We start from the raw sequence: 21682 nt of genomic DNA, 5'->3' as shown, positions 1-21682 counted from the left end.
TGGGATATCTGTTCATTTATTTAGGCCTTATTTGATTTGTTTCATTAGCATTTAGTAGTTTTTAGCATACAACTCATATATTGATATATAATTTAATATTTCATTGGGGGAATTGTGGATGTTATTGTTTGTTTTTATTTTGATTTCAATTTTTTTATTGGTAATGCATATAAATACTATGATCTTTTGTACACTCATCTTGTATCTGCAGTCTTCCCAAATTCATTAGTTCCAAAAGGTTTCTTACAGCCTCCTTGGGATTGTATACAAAGACAATCATGTCATTTTATGAATAAGGGTAGTTTTATTTTTCTTTCAAATTTGAAATTTTTTTATTTCGTTTTCTTCCCTTTTTTATTGTCAAGAACTTCATTAAAGCATAGGGAATAGAGTCAATGGAATTTTAACAGCTATATACGATGTCAGAGGGGTAGTAGATTGGGAGAGGGGGTTATCACTTTGTGAGGGGTGTAAATGTCTAACTATTACATTGTTTTCTACACCTGACACTAATTTTTAAAATGTAAAAAACAAAACAAAAAAACAAAAAAAACTTTGTGCATGATATTGAATAGGAGAGTAGAAATCCTTGCTAGTTTCTAATTGCAGGGGGAAGCATTCTGTTTTTCACTATGAAATATGATGTATGCTGTAGGTTTTTTGTCAATGCCCTTATTCAGATTGAGGAAATTTTCTTCTTTTCCTAGTTTACTGAGACTTTTCATCAGGCATGAATGTAGGATTTTGTCAAGTGCTTTTTCTCCATCTACTGAGATGACTGTATGTTTTTTTCTTCTTTTTTGGTTTGTTAATATGGTGAATTATATTGATTGGTTTTTTAATGTTGAATTAGTCTTGCATTCCTGGGATAAACCCCACTTGTTCATAATATATTAATCTTTTTGTAGATTGTTTGATTTGAATTGTTAATATTCTGAGTTTATGTTCATGAGGGTTACTGCTCTGTAGCTTTTTCTTGTAAAGTCTTTCTCTGTTTTTAGTATCAGGGTAATTCTGGCCATATAAAATACATTAGGAAGTGTTCCTCTTCTATTTTCTGGAAGAGATTTTATAGAAAATATATTGATTTTTTTCTTAATGTTTGGTAGAATTCAGCATTTTTTTTTTCTTTTTGGGAGGTTTATTATTATAAATTCTAGCTCTTTCATAGATACAGGGTTAGTTTATTTCATCTTGGGGGAGTTGTGGTAGTTTTTGGTTTTCAAGTTACTGATACATTTATTCTAAGTTGGAGAATGTATGTGCATAGTTATTCATAGGGTACTTCATTATCTTATTAATGTCTGTAGAATCACTATGATATCTCCTCTTTCATTCACAATTTTTTTTTTACTATCTTTTTTCTTTGTCTTGTCTAGAGGATTCTTTGTTTAGAGGATTATCCATTTTATTGATTTTTTTTCAGAGAACCATCTTTTGGTTTTATTGATTTTATCTGTTCTTTGTCTGTTCTTAATCTCATTGATTTCAATTCATATATATATATATATATATATATATATATATATATATATATATATATATATATATATATATGATTTCCCTTCTTCTGTTTGCTAATTGTTTGGGTAATTTTTTACATGTATCTTAAATAATTTGACTACATTTAAAATTACTCCTTATAAATTCTCTATATTACAACACAGATACCTATAACACACATCACAGGACTTTATCTTTTAACTAAGCTCTTCCATCCTAGTCAAGCTTTTTAAATTATAAATGACTGCCTTACAATCAAGCTTCATTGTACCTCCTCCTTTTTTAAAGTTGATTGAGCTTTGACAATGTCATCTGGCCATTCCCCACTTGTATTCCCTCATATAATACTTTCTTCTAGGCAGATTTCTGTGTGCAAAATCATAGCAAGCCCTTCCTTCCTTTATCACAAGTCAAATCTAGAGCATAATGCTAATAATTGCCATTTATTTTGTAGCTACTAAGTACCAGACTCCATGCTAAACACTTTATATGCATGTTATCTAATCTATATAACAAGCCCTTTGTTAGTGGTTATTATCCACTTCATTAAGAATAACAGAAGCTCAGAGAAGTAACATCTTTTACCAGCCCATAGCTAATATGTGGTAGAGCCAAAATTTAAATACAGCTCGTCTGATTGCAAAGTTACACTCATCAACACTGCACTGTATAACATTCTGGTATACTCCTATATTCTCTTTTTATTAAAATAAAGATATTTTATTTTTAATATTAGAATATCTTAGATACCTATAACTAATATACTACACTATAGTTTGTTCTCATCGTAACTTCTCCATATATGTAGAAAAATATGACTCTTATCCGGGGTTGTAGCTCACCTCTACTTCCTCGTAGACTTTTAATGACACATTCATGAGCTGCTTACAAATTTTTGCCTAATACATTGGAAATCTCATCTATTTGGCACTACCTTTTTCTTCTTCTGTCCAAGCCTGCCAGCAATGTACTGGTAGAATTTGGGGATTTTCAAACTTTAGCTTGCATAAGAATCACCAGGAGGGCTTGTTAAACAGATTGCTGGGACCCACTCCCCAGAGTTTCTGATTCAGTAAATCTGAGATGGGGCCCAAAAATCTGCATTTTTAATAATTTCCCTGGTGAAGCTGATGCTTCTGGTTCAGAGACCTTACTTTTAGTATCACTGGTATAGTGATGTGGCTGATCAAATGGTCTTTAGTATGTTTTCATGATATTGGTAGAATAAAAAGCTAGATATGAATCCCCACTTACTTTATGAGTTTAGTTTAAAGCATATGAAAGGAAAAGCATAAAGAAAAATCTGAAGAACATAAGTCACTAAAGTTATTCCACACAAAATATATTCCATCACCAATAAAACTTGAAAAACTCTACACATCATTGATCCATTTAGAAGATCACAGTATACATTAGTTCGTGAAAGGCTTTAAAAATTGTCAATAAAGCTACTTCTCAAATTATATTCAACCAAGAATTTCTTAAACTCATTTTGTCATAAAACCCTGTTCTAGGTAGAATATACACTGTAGACTAGTGTTATTCAGGATATAGTGTGAGAAACACTGCTCTAAATTAATATTTCTTATAGGAAAGGTCAGACATCCCTCAGTATCTGCCAGAATCATAGAGGCTTGGTGCATATTCAACTGCATTCAAATAGCACTGAAGAGTTATTTACTCTGTCTAGAATCTAGGGCTGGTTTTCTATAGTATGGTTCTTGGAACACTGGAATTATTTCTGAGCAAAATAATACCACAGTTAAAATTTACTTAAAGATAGACAGAAAGATAAGGGATACCAAAGGTCTTTCAGGGATCACCTAGTTCTATTCTAACTATGTGTATCATCAGACACCTGATAGTCTGGTAGAGACTTTTGACTTGAATTGATGTCAGACTAAGCTGTTCAGTTTGTAAACATTGCCATTCATTTTTTTAAAAATCAAGACAATGATTATTTTCAGAGCTGATATTCTGAAACACTGCCCAGTCTGAAGTTTCCCAACAGCAGTTAAGCAAGCTCAACTTCAAGTTCTGTCAGAAGACTGGAATGGGGTTCTGCTGGATCAAGTAACTTGAACCCATTTAGTGAAACATAAGTGCTTTCATACAATCATCTCACCACCTTAGGCTTCACTCCCTCTGACCAGTGCTTGTTGACCCTTTCCATATGAACATGCTTTTCCTTTATCATAGAGAAGGCAGAAGTAGAAAGACTTGAATAACCACTTTACCTATCCTTTGACATTATACCATTAGCCTCAAGCAGTGGGCCAGGACTAGAGATAGATTTGAGTGTCATCCATAAAATAGGAGGTAGGGTACAGGATTATACACATAAAAACTCCACTACCGATGCTGATGAAATTCATTTCATGCTCAATTTATAGTTACTTATATTGTTTAGTTCTAAGATAATTCTGTACATCAATTTTGATAAATTAATGATCTATTTTACATTAATCTTTTCAAAAACCAGGGCTATGGCCACTTGGGACATTCATATTTGTTTTTCAAAGCCACAAAAATCACACCACACCATCTTTGAATAACACAGTTAAAACTCTTAAATATGGATAGTGTATTACAATTAACAGGCACTTTCACATCTGCTCCTAATAATAATCTTATGAGGTAGGTGAAATCAAGACTTTTTCAGATGGCTTTCAAAACAGTTTAGTGAAAATGTAAATCACTGTTTTTGTTTTTGTATTTGTTTTTTTACCAATAATATATAGGGTAGACATTCCGGATCCTTGCTCCATTCCTTTCTCCAAACATCAATATGGGAATTTTTGTTTTCTACTTTATTCATGTCTTCAGTTATTTGAATTTTTAAATAATTAATTATTTTAATAATCAGAAACAATAAAGATTTTAAAAAATCTGTTAGAATTGAATTAGCTTTACCAGGGATATCAGTTCTAAGGGGAAATAAAATCCATCATCATAAATGAGGTTTTGTTTTTAGTACTAAACACAAAATATCTATATTACTGAGTGAAACAAAATAACTGCCAGAAATATAATTAAGGATTCTCTGAATGAGTCTGGAGCCGAGAATAAGGAATCAACTCTTACTGTCCTATCCACCAATGTTAGAAAGGTAGCAAAATCATGAAGCTTGCAGAATGCAGTGTCAATCCTTGGATTTTAAGGAGAAAACAGGGCAAGTACCATTATAAAACAGTCAAATATATTTATAGATATTTATTCATCAAAAGTAGGTGAGTATTAACATCATCTATATAAAGGAGAAATAAAACAATTGGAGATGCAGGTCTTGAAGGTACAAATGAATTCTCAGAGAAGGAGTAGAAACTTTGGTGAGAATGATTGATAAACCTCTCTGAGGTGAACAAGGGTGGTCAACATGTGCTTCACAGTTAGATGTGATTTGTCTTACAGATTGTGATTAATCTCATTTCTTATATACTATCCATGAGCTTCAAGCTCTTTCCTTCATGAGAGATGGAGAACTCTGATGGATGAGGTTCAAGGATTGGATGTGGGTATCAGTTTCACACATTAATTTTTGCTCAACTACATCTGGGTGGCTGCCTTCAAAATACCATATAACAAAGAAATGTAGAGGGAAGGTATGATTACCATTTAATGGATGAAGGAATTTTTATTCATCATGTAAATCTCTTACTTTTTTTACCAGGTCACCTCCTGGCTGCAGATATTAACAGCACTGTGTGTATGTGTTCATGTGTTTAAATTCAGATTTCAACAATCAGAGCTGACTAGATGACCCCACTTAACACTCATTCCCTGGTCACACATAAAGCTTATTCAAAATGATACTGCTAATAATATTAACAAGTTTTTGCTTTGATATTTTGCTAAGCTGTTTGGCAGGTCACATGTTTCTAATCAAATTTTCATTGATTCTTGAGGAACAGCATTCAAATGAACAAGGATTACATTTGAAAGCTCTGCACACAACACACAAATTTAAATGCAAACATATAGTAAATTATTTTAGAGTTTTAAAGGTTGATTTTCAGAATTTTGGATACTTCTCCCCCATAAAATATCCAAAGATACCTTTCAAAGTCACTTATAAGCTAGCAATTCAAAACTGTTTTTTGATTTTTCCATCTCGATGATTTATTAGATGACCAGATGCAGAATATAATTTTAAAGTTTATCTAGCAGTATAATATAGATAAGAGCTTTGACTCTAAAATGAGTTGCCCTATGTTCAAATCCCAGACCCACCATTTACTCGTTGTTTAACTCTGGGAAGTTTTTCAACCTGTTCAGTTCCTCACCTATCAACCCTCATACAGTGGTGAGGATGACAGATAATCCACGTAAAATTTCTCACAAAGCACCTAATCATAGTAAGTGACCAGTAAGTCACTATCCTTTGGTTCACTCAGCAAAATAAAAACTGGCTAGCCAGCTCTACGATATTCACCTCCCATCCAGAATGGTGGTGGTATGCTAGATTTTATGATATATATACAGACAATGGAGAGACACTCCTTTTCTGAAGACACCCTCAGTGAATATTCTAGAGTTCAATGGTGCTGAAGTATCTTGCAAAGCAAGATCTGGTGGGTTAAGTAGGCATTATGATTATAATTTCAAATAGTAATTAATATAAGTGTTGAACACGTTTAAATCTCATTATGTCAGATGAGGCACCTCTCAGGACTTTCAGCTCCCTTAACAACCAGATATTAAAAAGGCAATCAAACTCAGTGTTTCCTAGGACACAAATAAAGTCAGGGTATATTCTTTTGTAAAAATGCAAAAGAATGAATATAAATGTTAAAGTGCAAAGCATTTGAGGAATTCTTAGATTTTTCTTGACCAATTCTCCATGTATAAACATCGATTCACTCATTTGGACAAACATACTTCAATGTAAATTAGAAAGCTATGTTAAACCTGGAGCAAGATAAACAGGTCCATAAATTAGAGAGAGTTGCCAGAAAGAAACTCCATGGTAATCTCCCTTAACTGCAATTATCAGCTGGGTTTTGCAAAGAATGCAAATTTATCTGTGAATTATTATGTCCCTAGGCTAATACCTCATATTTTGGTCTGGGACTCTGGAATGGTAATAGTCATACCTTTGCTAAGCTTCAAAAGAACCATGTCAAAGTCACTTTCATGTGATGTTTGTGACTTTTCTTTCTCTAATAAGTTTTGGCGTGGGCATGTCTTTGTCTGACTACTTAAAGTGAATTTCCAAATCTGTGGACTTGGAAGCTCTGGCTTCAGCCTTAAAATTCCACATTTCTGCTCTTTCCAGATTCCCTTACCTACTGGGCAGTCTTGTAGCTATCTCCGTGGCAAAGCAGAGCCTCTCGTGGCAGGTAAACCTGTCTGGTGAATCCACCCCTCAAGGGCGTGTCCGTACCATTTCCTGGAGCAATCTCACAGGGTGGCTCCACTTTCCATTCGCGCTCAAATACTTTGTTACCTTCTCTACAGCTGCCAGACCTGCTCCTGCTGCTGCTCAGGTAACTCATTTCTCCCTGGCACCACTATAGGCAGAGGTGGTTGATAAAAGTTTTGTACATGTGCCTACCTGCCTGTCTTTCTAGCCCTTCCTTTCATGATCTTCTGTTTGTTCCTTAGGGAGAGCATCTGGAGTGCACCTTGCTGACCACTGAGAAGATGATGAGCTCAAGCTATTGGAATGAGACAAGCAGCAGCAGCTGTGGGACTCAGCTCTCAGAGGTGCTGCAGTGCCAGCCCCAGCATTACCATTGCTACCATCAGTCAAGCCAAGCCCAGCAGCCTCCAGAGAAAAATATACTGTATGAGCGAGTGAGGACCTACAGTGGGCCCATGAACAAGGTGGTTCAGGCCTTGGACCCCATCGGCTCACGGGAAGTGCTCTCTCCACTCAGAAATGCTTCCTCCTACCAAAATTTGGTTTGGAGCGACCATTCCCAGGTACCACAAAGAGAGCTGTGCCAGGATAGTAGTGAGGGGAAATCTTGAACTTCATTTCTTTTCTTTCTGCTTCTCTGCCTCTGTTATAAAAGATGTTACTGCTTGGTGGATTACAGCTAAGTATGCAATGTACAGTCACCCAAATTCTATGTCTTGGCTGTTCTTTCATTTACTAGTGCCTGTGGTTGTTTACCCATTCCAATGATTTTCATAATCTAACTAGAGCATGGGATGGCTCGTTTTTTGTTGGATTTAATTGGAATATCTGGTCTGAGGTGTTCTTTTGCTCCTACTGCAAAGCAATCCTCAACTTAAATACAGTAATTTTTATAGAATAGGTTCCCACTGCCTCACTTCATATCAGAAATAAATAGATTTTTATATGAAATATGGTGATTCAGGGACAATGGCATGTATAGAGTGATGAGCAAATATTTGTGTTTAACAAATACTATGCTATTCCAGGATAAATGATGGGCACAAATCCCTGTTTGAATTGCCATTTATGTTTCATCTTCTGAAAATGACACATTGGCACCTGTATAGCTAAGGTGAATAATTTATGAATATTCGTAGAAAGAGTATTGAAAGAGTGGATATAGGCTTAAGGACGGCAAGATGTAAGCAATTGTTATATAAAAACTTAAAAGGGTGGAGCTCTAAGACACCCTTTGAAATGAAATAAATTTGTTTTTAAAGGGGTTATTTCAGCATTCATATTTGTGTTAATAATCATGCCAATGAATGTAAAGAAATATTGCAAGAGTATATAAAATTAACAACCCTATGTTTTCATTCTTTGACTCTCTTTACATTAGTTTTCATGTCTTTAAGCTTGCTGGAAACTTAGGTACAAACTGAAATTATGTTTTCAAGATACAATTCATACTGTGAAGGACCCCCCAAAAAATTGAGATATTATCATATCAATCTGGAATAATATGGATTATTTTCCTCAAAACTACCATTTAAAGTAGGATATGAAGCAACATTTCTGAAGTACATATGAAACTATTTTTAAAATAATTAAAAAAAAATTATAGATAGCCCAACAATTACAAAGGCCACAATCTTACTCTTTTATTTCACCCTTAGCTTAAACTAATTTCAGGAAAAAAATATGAAGAAAAATCCAGGATTTACTGTGAATAATTTCTTAATTAAGAAAAACTCCACCTATACTGAAGTTAAAGAGAAGAAAAATATAAGGTTAAAAATACTAGTTTGTATAAGTGATAATGATGCAAATGTACGTTCCAATGTTCTGTATTGGATGCTGATGAACAACAAAGTGCATGTCACCTATGTTTTTTAGTAGCCCAAAACCAGTGAGGTCAAAAACAACAGTTACTATTATCATAGAAATGCTAAAACCACCTCATCTGTCATAGTTATTTGAACAATTAACCTCTTTTCTTGTCAAATTGCTAGTAAAAAAAGATGAATAGATAAAAATTTAATAGCAGAAATTTGGCAAATTATAAATATTGACTTCAGATCAATTTTTAGGATCGTATTTTATTGTGTGTTCCTTAGTTCAACTTTCCTTTTTAATAATCCCTGGACCAAGCTGGTTAAACTTTTTACAAGACTTTCCTTCTTTGTACCTGATATTTGTTAGAATGATCCTTACAAGACTATTTCCCTCCTAAAATGTAATTCTCCATAGAGGACTTTATAAAGAACCTTAGGGAGAGAAAGCATGGCCACAGAAACAGATAAGAGAATGGAACGGAGGTTGTTGTGTTGTGACGTCTGGAGTTATTTATAATTGAAAAGAAAGAAAAGGAAGGGCTGGGTGAGGATGAGGGAGGTGAGGTTCTAGATATGTGGTAAAAGAAAAAAAGAAAAAGCTTCATTCCCTTGGTGAAACAAGAAAAGAGAAAATTTGACTATAACATTTCAAACTGAGTTAGATGTCAAAGGGCATTCACAAATCCACTAAAAGATAATTTGCCAAGAAGCTTTTAGATAGCTACCACAAAGAATGTGACTAGAAAACTCTTCTGTTTTATTTCCTTTCTCCTTATTTATTGGCAGGACGGCATTGTGTAAAGTAGGACCTAGATTTCATATTAAATTACCTTCATGCTAATCAAATGGGTAAGATGTGGTGGCAGCATTGTGTACCAAGAGAAGCACAAGCCAGCAGTAAATATTATTTAAAATCCTTTTTTAGTTTGTTTTGTTTTAATATAGTTTCTCCATAATATGCTATGTTTCAGAGACATTTTGAGTTGGTATGTAGCAATTAATATGATGCTAGATTTTGTGACCATGGCACCTAAGAAAATGGGTATTATAATCAATTGTTGGTCATCGTGAACTCAATTAAACTTTTACCTTAACTGATTTTTAGCATTTTGGTGTTTGGATGACATTCAGATAATTCATAAAATTTGTATATGTATATGTATATATATATATATATATATATATATATATATATATACACACACACACACACATACATATACATATATATATGTGTGTGTGTGTGTGTGTGTATATATATATATTGTGTGTGTGTGGGGGGGGTTGCCAGTAGTCAAGTATGTTCCCTTTGAGAAACCTAAATTGATGCCACTCTGCTTTGCTTCCTGAATGTTAATTGTAGCTTCTGTAGTAGACATTTTAGATTTAACCAAATATTTTTTGCAGCACTTTAGTATCTCCTATTTCTGGCTTTTTAGCACATGGTTTTCCTCTCCTGCTTTCTTGTGTGCTAAAATGATGCAAACAGATTTTAAATTTCTCCAGCTATAATGTTGCTTTGTGTCTTGCCTATAATTAATCAGATATATTTTATGAATCTCTCAGTTATTATTTTGTCTGATTGATAGAATGTTCCTCAGAGAAAATTTAACATAGAAACCAGTTGCTAGTGGAATTGTCTAAATTGATGGTAGAATTAAAATTAACAGGTTTATCCATATGAACAGGTAAAACCAAACACAAGTATGATCAAGGTCATAGATGCACTTTAGAACTGAATGTGATATTGTAAATAAATGGAGTTCTAGGATCTACATAACAAAACAAAAAATCCTTCTGGCTCAAACTTTAAGAAGCTTCAATATTAACCTACCAACATAACTCAAAATTAAATCCTGCCTTAAGTGAACAGCATTGATGTGAATTACTCATTGGACATATATTTTTTCCCTTCCATTAATTTAGCTTTGCATGAAGTTCAAGATATTTTTCATGTATTTAGAGGAGCACTGCTGTGTGAGAGAGAAATGGATCAAAATAAATAAAATATTTTTAATAGCAGCCATTCATTGAACAGACATTAAGTGCTTATTATGTGGGACGCACTGTGATTATCCGAATAAATACCATTTGCTTATCCAAGCAGAGTCCACTGTGAGGACAGATATACAGGACCTAGTCTGTAGGTGTCCCATATGTCTATTTTATTTTTAAATATTATTTTGTGCTTTGGCTATCGATTGTTTTATTGAATAAAACAAGTTTTGGTGTAAGAAGGGACCTTTTAATGTATGTTTTGTAGGGCTTACCATTCTTTATAATTTTAAACTTGAAACCAAATTCAACTCCAGAGAGCAGCCCAGGGGAGAATGTGTGTTCATAAAAGGCCTCTGCTCTCAATAATTACCCAGCTTGGGCTTATCTGTGTTATGTTTTTGTTTTCCTTTTTCTTTGTTACAAAGATTGTAGATAGCTCCCTTACTGTGCCAGGATTTCTATACACTATCAGAAAATTTTCCTGTTCTGTGGGGAGGGATGTGTTGCTTTGATAAATTGTTGTTCAAGGGTGTGGTTTGTTAAAGGGAGTGGTCACTAAAGTGAATGATTGTTCAGGGAAGTATGCTGCCTGAAAAAGGAATGGGGTCATAGGATAAAGAGGCCCAAGTTTTCAGCTTTGGTCACCTCTTTTGTGCTTACAATTAAATGAAGGTATAGAAATTGCGAGTGCAACTAATTGCTGGGTGAAAATGCCCATGCCAGTTGTCTTTGTCTCTTGTTTAAGGGAGGTCTGATAAATTGCTGGGGCTGTTTCCAGTGAATGGCACTCACAAGCTTTGTGTGTGTGTGTGGGGGGGGGCAAATGGGGGACATGGGGCAAGGGGAAGGGAGGTGAATTTGTCTAACTGTTGTGATCCAAATTTCTTTTCTCGACGATTCATGATAAAACAACTGGGAGATTTGCCATGCTCTTAAAATCCATTTAAAAATTAAAACCTTTCTAAACAAGTCTATTTGAGCTAACTTTTCCTTCATACCAACAGCTATTTAAATAGCTATCCTTTTTTCTCTTCCAGTGGAGCATATATACTTCTCCTTTTTTTAAGGACAAAAAGCATGCACTGCAAAGTGACTGTATACTTTGTTTTCTTTCCTAGTTTCCTTCAGAAAAAGAAGAGAAATTATCCTGTAATGGGTCCCTTAAATGAGGATTTCTGTTGGAGGGAAGGGATGAGGGGAAGTAGTTCTATTATTAGCATATTCTAGTAATTTCTATTGCTTTCTTTTTATGAGAACACAGTCACATATTTTAATTAAGGAAGTGTTTGTTTCATCTAAAGAGAATTATAATTTACATGTTTCTTTCTGTACAAAGTACAGAACAACATCTCAACAATAACCTAAGGCAGGTGTTTAACCATATTACTGGCTTTGAAAGGTTCTAACAAAAGCATCCATCATTCTATTCAGGGAATTTATTCAAATGGCAGCTTGCCTTGGCAAATTCTGTCAGCATAAATATCAGGTGGTTTTTAAAGATATTGCCCCTTTGGAAACTGTTTGGCCTAGAATGTTCCTAAGTCACTATTATTGCTTTTAGTGATTTTCATAGTCATCAGGACTGACAAGAGTATCCACAAGGCTCCCATGTTTTCTTATATTGAACATTATATTATTTATTAGTTTTAAAATTTAGACACCATGAAAGAGTCCCATGTTCATTTCAACAAGCTTCCAAATATTTACAGAATAAAGTCCTGTACTGCGTATGTAATCTCTGTTTATTACCTAATTCTCATTCCCAGTAGTCTCACCATCTCGCCTGTATCTATTGCACGAAGGTCTTGAACTCTTTGATCAGAGCTATCAATAGGAAATCTAAAGCCAATAGGTATTGACTGAAGAGGTTCATATTTTACAGTCTAAAGATCAATCACAGAGAACATTGTGTAGAGATAATGCCCATACAAATGAATCTATGTGGAATGTCTCAGGGAATATTGCAAATAATAAATATGCCATGATGAGGCAGACTTTGGCAGAACCAAACTTTGAAACAGTCTAGTATAGTGGCTAAGAGTGTAGGCTAAGGTTTAAATTTCTTGGGTTTAATTCCTGGTTAGAGAGCTTGCTAACTATATGCCTCAGTTGCCTCATGGGGCAATAGTACCTAACTCATTGGATTGTTGTTAGAGTCAAATGCAATAATAAATGGTAGAAAACACACAACACAGTGCCTGATAGATAGTGTTAATGCTATATTACCTAGAATAAATTACTTGACCTCTCAGGACCTCAGTGTTCTCATTTGTAAAGTGAGGCCAATAATACCTTCTTTCAGGGTTGTAGTGAGTATTGAAGGACATAACATGTGAAGGTGTCCAGCACAATGTCTGGCACAGAGTTAGCATTCAATAATTCTTTCCATTGGTATTAATTTATAAAAATATAACCAACAAAAGCCTCTAGGTACATAGTGAAAATAAGTTCATAAACTAAATGATTAGTCTATAAAGGAAGAGTTCATTTCACACCAGAAAGATTAGGTGAATGCATGCTTGTAAAGCTTATTAGGGCTCTACTAGCTAAGAAAGACTAATGAGGAAAAACATTAAAACAATTTTCTAATTCTCATGGTATATGATCAAAAGACTGGAAAGCAGGAATATATTTATAATGTTTACAGGTATAAATATTCTTTAGAAGGATATTTGGAAGTTCTCATGCTCTTAGAGTCTTTGAACTTGAACCTCAATATTTGAGATGGAGACTTTTTAGTCCGTAGATTTTTTTTTCTTTTTCCTTTTAAAAATATAGTCACTCTGAACATGAAAACTGGCTTGGTTGCTTGCAGTCTGCCTGTCATCTAATGTTTCCTCTAGAATTGCACCTTCAATAGCATGTGAGTATTTACATGTAAATTAATTAAAATCAAATAAAGTTAAATACATATTCAGTTTCTCAGTGGCACATTTTAAGTGCTCAAACAGCCACATGCAGCTAGTGGCTACTGCATTGGACAGCCCAGGTAAAGAACATTGTAGAGAAGTCTACTGGACACTGCAAATCTATATATTCAAGCTGTTCATTTAAACATAGAAATACCTCTAAAACTATCACATTCAAAAAAATTCATGGTGGTACAAATGTGTGATCACAGTGCTGCCAATTTGTGTGATCAGTTATAATGGGCACATAGAAATGAAACAAAAAACGAAGCCACAAACTCTCAAAGTGTACGTTTAGAGTGACTATTTCAGTGGGAGAATTAAATTCATAAACCTTTAATAAAACAGCTTGAGTGAAAGAGTTTTATATATGTATGCATGTATGTATCAATCTGTCTATCTATCTGTATAATTTTCCCAGAACCTCACTTTTTAACAAAGCAAATGGTTAAGAAGTGGAAAAAAGATGAAAAATAACCCCCCTTAATCAAAATGCATTTTCCATTCTTTGGGGCACATGATCTGGGTTTCATAGCTTCTCTGGAACTATCTCTCTCCCTTAACCTTCTGAATTAATTTTAAACTTTAGTAAATAAAGTTCAAAAGTCATTCCCATTTTTACTGATGACGTAACCAAGGCACAGAGATATTATGTGACTTGCTCAAGTTCATATAGCTAATATGTGGTAGAACTAGGATTTCAACCTAGAAGTCTAGTTCCAGGTCTATGCTTCTAACCACCACACTACACTGTATATTCCTAGTCTATACATTTGACTCTTATTTATGTCACAGTTTCCAATATCTGATCCTTATTTATACTTCATGATTATTTTCTTATATGTGCTCCCTTTATGAACTACCTGAAATCTTTTGGAACATAAGCCAGGGCATAAGTAATGTGAATGAACATTTCAATGCTTTTAAAATATTATGTTATTTATCAAGAAGGAAGATATTTTTTGCTGCTGTTCAGAATTCTTTCTTATATTTTTCTCATATATTTTATTGATTGTTTTGTATAAAAATATACAAGGCTCCATCACTGGGTAATAAGTTGATTAATTCTTAGTTATTTAAAGACTCTTAAATGCTTTACCAGAACTTTGATAGAAATATTATGAAGAAATAAAATCGGTTTGTACCTTATTGTGGAGTTTATGATCTCAGCAATAAAATGGCATTTGATTTGTAACTTAGAATCTTTTAAAAATCTTTGATAATCGAGTTCCAAAGTTATATTTAACCTCCTAGCCTTGATGTTCAAGGTCCTCCTTAGGACAGTCCCATCCTACTTTTACAGTCTTATCTCCCACTACCCACTTCCGCCCTCCTGTGTTCCAGACACAGTGTACTACTCTCTGTTTCTTGAACAGTGAGCATTTTGCTTCCCTCCAACCCCCACCTATGTTCACTCCATTCCTTGCTCTGGAAACATTCACCCAGCTCTCACATTTCTGCTGGAATTCTACCTATCTCTCAAAATCCATCAGGAAAGTCATCTCCTTCAAGATATCTTCTCTAACCCTGAATCGTATTACCCTCTTCTCAGTTCTGTCCTTCATTCTCAAATCCATCCCAGAGGTAGTCTCCTTTTAAAACGAGTATCACTTTTCATTATTTAACTGTAAGTACTTATGATATCAACTAGTATATTATTGCTGCAGTCTTTCTTCCCCTCCACCATGGACTGTACACTTGGAAGGCTGAAATATTTAAAAATCAAAACTCAAAGACAAATCAAAATAAATGTTTTGGGGAATAGAATGGAACTGAATATTCTCTCTCTCTCTCTCTCTCTCTCTCTCTCTCTCTCTCTCTCTCTCCCCCTTTCTCTCCCCTCTACCCCCTCTCTTTGTGATTATGGCTTGCAAAAATGTCTGAATGTGGCTGCCAACACTGGTTTTAATAAAGATATACGACTAGGATTGTTTATAGGTTTCGCTCTTCTGTGCCCTTTCTTTGAGTTGAAAATGGAAAGTAGGACACAAATTGCCTCTTTAAAAAAGTGAACAACACATAAAGTAAATATAAGGAAGCTATTTAATAAGTCAATTAGTTTTCTGTTCTGGTTGTTGGGTCCCATTAAGCATCTGGATTTGATTTATTTATATTTGATTTTTACTTTTTTTCCCTGTGGACAAATATTGATGATTAGTGATTATGGCAAATGTTGTTAAAGGGTTAATGATTCTGATCTGTCATCATTTCATTTCCTTCGTATCTTGTGGTACTTCCTTTAAGCAAATTAGCCTGAAAGTTCTAATTTGCCTGCTTATAAAGATATTCCCTCTACCTCCTCTGCTATTGAAATTCTGTCTAGGTGAAGTGTTTTTATTTATTGAATCTTACTCAGTTACTCTGTAATTGTTTTCACATGTCAGTTATATGCCCCAAGATTCCCTCATAAAAACTACTAGTACTGTTCAGTACTCATTCACACAATAAAATACATTTAGAACTTTCCAAGGAAAGATTTTTGTCCTCATATTATTTACCCATTTCTTTCCTAACACAGACTTCAGCTTGGATGTATAGGTTCCTCCATAAAATTATTTAAAACTCTTCACAAACCTAATTACATCTAAGAATATGTTCTCTAGAAAAGTTGCTTAAATTGCCTATACATGCCTCATCACTAGTCTGCCAAAAAAAATCTTCAATGACACCCTATAGATTTCTTAATCTGACTTTCAAAGCCCGCCATTATCTGGCTCCTAGGGACCTTGCTTCCTGGAAATACCCTTCTAGTGTTCTGTGTTTCAGCCAAAATGTAAACCATTGTTCTCTAAATATAGCCCCAAATTTTCCACAGTTATGCCATTTTCATGTTGCTGTTACACCTGAAATGCTCCTAACCCCCATCCTCACCAATGTATATATGCTGAAATTATACCAGTTTTTCAAGACCTTCCTCAAGTATAATCTTGTGATGAAATCTCAAATTGTCCCAGGCTGAAGCTCTCTTAGCCCTTGAAACTTGTTTTTCCCCTTGAAACTTCCATAGTAAGTTGCTTATAGCTCTTACGGTACTCTATTGCTATTTATAATAGTTTTTACCCACTAACTGATTATAAGCTTGGTGAGAATAGAGAGTATACTCTATCTTTTACATCTCTTTCAATATCATTACATAATGAATGTCGAACAAATAACTTAGTTGCACATATAACCGATCCAGTAAAAATAATGCCTCACATTAATAGATGGTATGTTTTATTTTTCAAATGTTTTTACATAGGTTATTTACTCACCAGAATTCAAAAAATAAAGTAGAAAAGGCATTATTACAATCATTGTACAAATTATACAGTGTACAAATAAAAATAAGCATCGTGTATTATTTGTTGTACAAATAAAGAAATCAAGGCTCAAATAGCTCAAAATAACATTTCCAAGTTAGAACAGCTAGTTAATGAATGCCCTGGGTTTAAGAACCAGCTCTGGACATTTTCACTGCACCTGCTATCTCAATTACTTAGGTACTAAAGCATTTTCAATTTGAACAGGTTTATATTTTTTGGCTTCAGCAAATCATTTAATGATTCCCCTTATCGTATTTTTCCCATTCTAATGTTCCATTATCAGAGTGGAAAGTATCAAAAATGTATTAGAGGACAAAAATAGTTTCTGTTCTGATTTCCAAGGTCTTACCCTGAAATAGTCCTCAGAGTATGTCCTAAATTTTAAAGATTTCCCTTCTACCTAAAGGAGAATAACACTTCTCTAACTTCTGCTTTACCTTCTTCCTCCACTGCACTGAGCTACTCAAAAGAGCTCTCACTGAGGTAAGTAACTGAGAAACTGGGGCCATTTGCATTTCATATGATTTGTTAACTCTAAATAACATAGCTATTTTAACAGGAAAAAAAGATAGCTCTATGACTAGTAAATTCATCCTAGGACAACTAGAGTTTCCCAGTTCTGATGTAGAGTATACCAAGGTATGGACAATTATCTCAAATGATATAGTGAAATTATCCCTGTCACACAGGGCGGCCTGTGGGGTCTCAGCTCCCGCTCCCCACATGAGAACGCAGGATGTGGCTAGACCAAAAAGGGACACCCACGGATCCACAGGTAGGGGAGTCATACTACTATAGTCTCACTGGAGGCTGGATTCACACAATGCGCGACCTGCTGTCCGCTTTTCTGCCAACCGACCAATGACTCTCCTCGACTCCACACCCCACCGCAGCCACGGCAGTTGTATTAGTAGCCAATGGCTCAAGGGTTACAGCTGATGGCCATCTACTACCCGAGCCAGCACCTTTCCACGTGAGGCCGAGAGCCTGGAAACTGCTCTCTGGGGCTCTGTCCCCACAATCCCCAAAAGCAGACTGATTTTAATTCACTTTGGTATTAAAATTGGTAATGCCATATGTACTTTATACAAGGAGGAGGAGGAGGAAGAGAGCCATACAACTTTCCCAAAGTTAAAAATCATTACTTTAGGCCATGTGGGAAAAGCAGGCCTGGATTTTATACTAAGCCTGAACCTACCTAATTATAACAAAATTATTTTCTCCAGACCTCTATCCAAAGAAAGTTACTAACAAGGCAATATTTATGTATTTAGCAAATCTGATCCACAGGACTAAACAATTCAACACTGTGCTGAAAATTTGATCAGAAAAAGCAGGGCCTTCCTGCAAAATTGAAGGGCTTAAGTGATATGAGTAGTCAGTAAAAATTCATTTCTTTTAAAGTTTGGAGGCCTGTGAGCCTACTCTGTAAATATATCATGCAGTTTATTTTAAAAAAATCTATTGAAAACTTGAAAAACAGAAAACATAGTGAGTTATGCTATATACACGTATGTGGCAAAGTATGGTGATTAAGAACATGAGTTCTCGAGTCATGGTACTTGAGTTTCAACTCCAATACCTTAGTATTAACTGGGTGATCTTCAGCTAGTTACTTAACCTGTCCTTGTCTAACTTTACTCATATATAAGATGGTGTTCTAGTAGTTTTATAGTATCTTCTACATGGGGTTGTTTTGAATGTTAAGGTAATCTATGTAACATACTTGGCACAGAAAACTCTTAATAGGTGTTAGTTATTATCATCATGTGGGAACAGAGTGCCAGAGAGCAGTTTCCAGGCTATCTGCTTCATGTAGAAAGGTGCTGGCTTGGGTAGTAGGGCTCGGGTAGTAGATGGCCATCAGCTGTGACTACTTGGCCATCAGCTGTTACCGGTTAGCCACTGACATAACTGCCGTGGCTGAACTAGCAAGGGGGGATTGCAGTTAGCACAGCGGATTGCAGCTAGCAAGTGGGGTTGGTTGGTTGGCCAGAGAAGTGGACGGCAGGTTGCGGATCCAGCAGCTCCTGCTTTCTGTGTCTTCAATCCAGCCACCAGAGAGAATATAGTGGTATGACTCCCCTACCTATGGCTCCGTGGGTGTTCCTTTTTGGCCTCACCATATCCTGCGTTCTTATGTGGGGAGCGGGACCAGAGACCCCGCATGCCACCCTGCATGACATATCATCATTATCATCATCATCATCAAAGGAAAACAAGGCTGACAGGTTTAAAAATGTGAAATTGTTTTCTTCTCTATGGAAAGAGAAGTTGGGAATGATCTACATTCACAGAATGTTAGAAATAGAAAGGAGCTCAAAGATCCTCTAATTCACACTAACCCACACCCATACTCCGTTTCTCACATGAGGAAACTGAATCTCAGGGAGATGACATGAGTTGGTCTATATCACAGAGCTGGTTGATAGTATGATTAGAAGTAGAACCCAGGATTCCTGATTCCAAGTCCAGGATTCTTTCTAGTATATTATGATAGTCACCACCACCCCTCCCCCAACTCTTGATTATTTTGTTATAAGGAATGTGGGGCTGTGGCACGGAGGGCATATGCACAAAAGATGTAGCTATTCATTGAATTTAATGATTTTAACATGAAGGATTTAGGTAAGCTATATACAGATGAGTGACACTGAAAATTAAACACTGATATAGGTTATCAAGAGAGAGATTTAGACTCCTATTCCTGGGGTGCCTTTAAAAGTTTGGCATCCTCTTCATTCACAAACATTTTTGAGGCAAGGGCTATTTGTGGAATGACTTGCTGCTATCCTGCCCAAAGCTAGATACCACTGAAAGTACCTTTCAGCATCAAGATAATGCTCATTTTGGACATTTACTCAGACTATCTTACCTAATTTTGTGGACTTCCAGGGAAAAAGCGTTTTCTTTAACAAATCTTTCTGAAATTAATAAACTTTACATTCAGCTAGTTTTTTTCTACCTTATAATCAGCCTAATACGGCTACAGTTTGAATTCGTTCTGGTCGACACCATATGTCTTAATCTATTTGACCTATATTAAGCTGCTACCTTAATATTTTACTTTTTGAAGCTATTCCATTTGTCCTGTTACCGTGAGGGTTGTAAGCTACATTTACCTAGATCAGTTCTAATAATGAAGGCTCAAAATAATTAAGTAAATTATAATCTATGGAGTTAATGTACCAGCTTTCTAAGTATAAGAAGATTGAATAATTTCTTTATTGTAGGATCAGACTAATCTTTGTGCAAATGCACCAATTTGCCTTTTAAATATCTACTATCTTGGCATCTGAATAAAGTAAACCTGCCTGTACTACTATAAATAAATGTCCTAAAGGTGAGATATAGATATAGATATAGATGTAGATATAGATACAAATATAAATATGTGTGTAACTTAGGTTAATTTCTGCAAGTTTATAAAATTTCTCAGTACACTCTTTTAGCTTAAAAGCTAGCCCTATTGGCTAGTTAATTTCATTCTGCTCAATTTGCCAATGTCATCAGATTTGAATTGGTTAAAAGGAGGGGGAAAAACTGCCATTTATAGAACTCCTGTCAGGTGCCAGGCAGTGTGTACAAACTGTCTTTTCAAAATGATTCTACTATTACTGGCCCCAGTCTAAAAAGGCTAAAAAGTTGCAGAAAAGCATCCTCCAGACATGAGTACTTTTATGCACTCCTGGTGGATGTGCATTGGTATAGCCATTTGGGAAATCAATTAGGCGGTATCTGTTAACATGAAGGATTCACATACTCTGTGCCACAGGATCCCACTTCTTTGTCAGATTTTAGAGAAATAATCACACTACACAAGGATGCTTATTCTAATACAGAAAACCTGGAACAATTTAAACCTTGATAAACAAATAAACATTATGGGACATTATGTATTAATTTAAAATAATGAATTAAAACATGTATCTAATCTACAATACAAGAAATATTGTTTAGCTTACTTTGCAGAATAATAAAAGCAATAAATATTGTTATTTATACATATATACCAGGGGTGCCAAAAAAAAGTATACAAGTGGACACTTTGGTCAACGTAGCTCAAGCAGTAGTTTGCCAAAATCCAGGGGTGTCCAAACTGTGGCCCACAGGCCAACTGCGGCCCGCAATCCATTTTTTATTGGCCCGCAGCAAATTCCAAAAATATATTCAGTTTACTTAAATAAACCAGGTAAGGCAATACGTACTTCACCTCGAGTGAGTGGCCCGGCTGTTTGTGTATTTTACTGCATATGGCCCTTGGTAAAAAATTTTGAAAAATGTTTAGACACCCCTGCCATAATCAGAAGTGTCTGGATGCTGATGTAACCACTTTGAACACCTCTTGTAATTGCAGAAGTCAAATGTGACTTGTATTCATCTTTTGTTGTTGGTATAGAGTATTGCAATTTTAATACAATTTCCCTTTCTTAAAATATGTATACATATTTTTGGCACACTGTATTTATGTAAAGATACACTTGACAATGATGGTTACTTCTGGGTAAGGGATTTGGATGCAGGGAGGATGGTTAAGGGAAGATCTTTGGCTTCATGGTTAAGGGAAGATCCATATAAAATTTTGTGTTAGAATGTATTCATGTACTATTACATAACTAAAAGATACTCCTTTTTTTTCTTGTCTCTCTGAACCTTCTCATGTTGGATCTGAGGGCCAAACTGACCTTGTATGTATTTGTAACCATTTTCCTAAACTGAAGAACATGTACCTGTTTAGTCTACAATCTATAATTCTCTGCATTTGTCTGAGCAATTTTCTTCAGCTAC

The 21682-nt window shown here is 35.1% G+C and overlaps 1 protein-coding gene across 2 annotated transcripts in view; it reads left to right on the top strand.

Annotated features, from left to right (window-relative positions):
- The first annotated feature begins 6901 nt into the window (after nt 1–6901).
- The window catches only part of POF1B (POF1B actin binding protein), an 83887-nt gene continuing 69106 nt past the window's right edge, over nt 6902–21682 (top strand). For both annotated transcript variants that reach the window (XM_019717430.2, XM_019717429.2), the window contains exons 1-2: nt 6902–6989; nt 7108–7428. In XM_019717430.2, the coding sequence (XP_019572989.2) occupies nt 7147–7428 (282 nt within the window). In that variant the 5' untranslated portion in view covers nt 6902–6989; nt 7108–7146. The remainder of the gene's footprint in view (nt 6990–7107; nt 7429–21682) is intronic.

Source organism: Rhinolophus sinicus, chromosome X, assembly GCF_036562045.2.
Source record: "Rhinolophus sinicus isolate RSC01 chromosome X, ASM3656204v1, whole genome shotgun sequence".
Classification (NCBI taxonomy): domain Eukaryota; kingdom Metazoa; phylum Chordata; class Mammalia; order Chiroptera; family Rhinolophidae; genus Rhinolophus; species Rhinolophus sinicus.
This window is presented reverse-complemented; position numbering and strand designations above follow the sequence as displayed.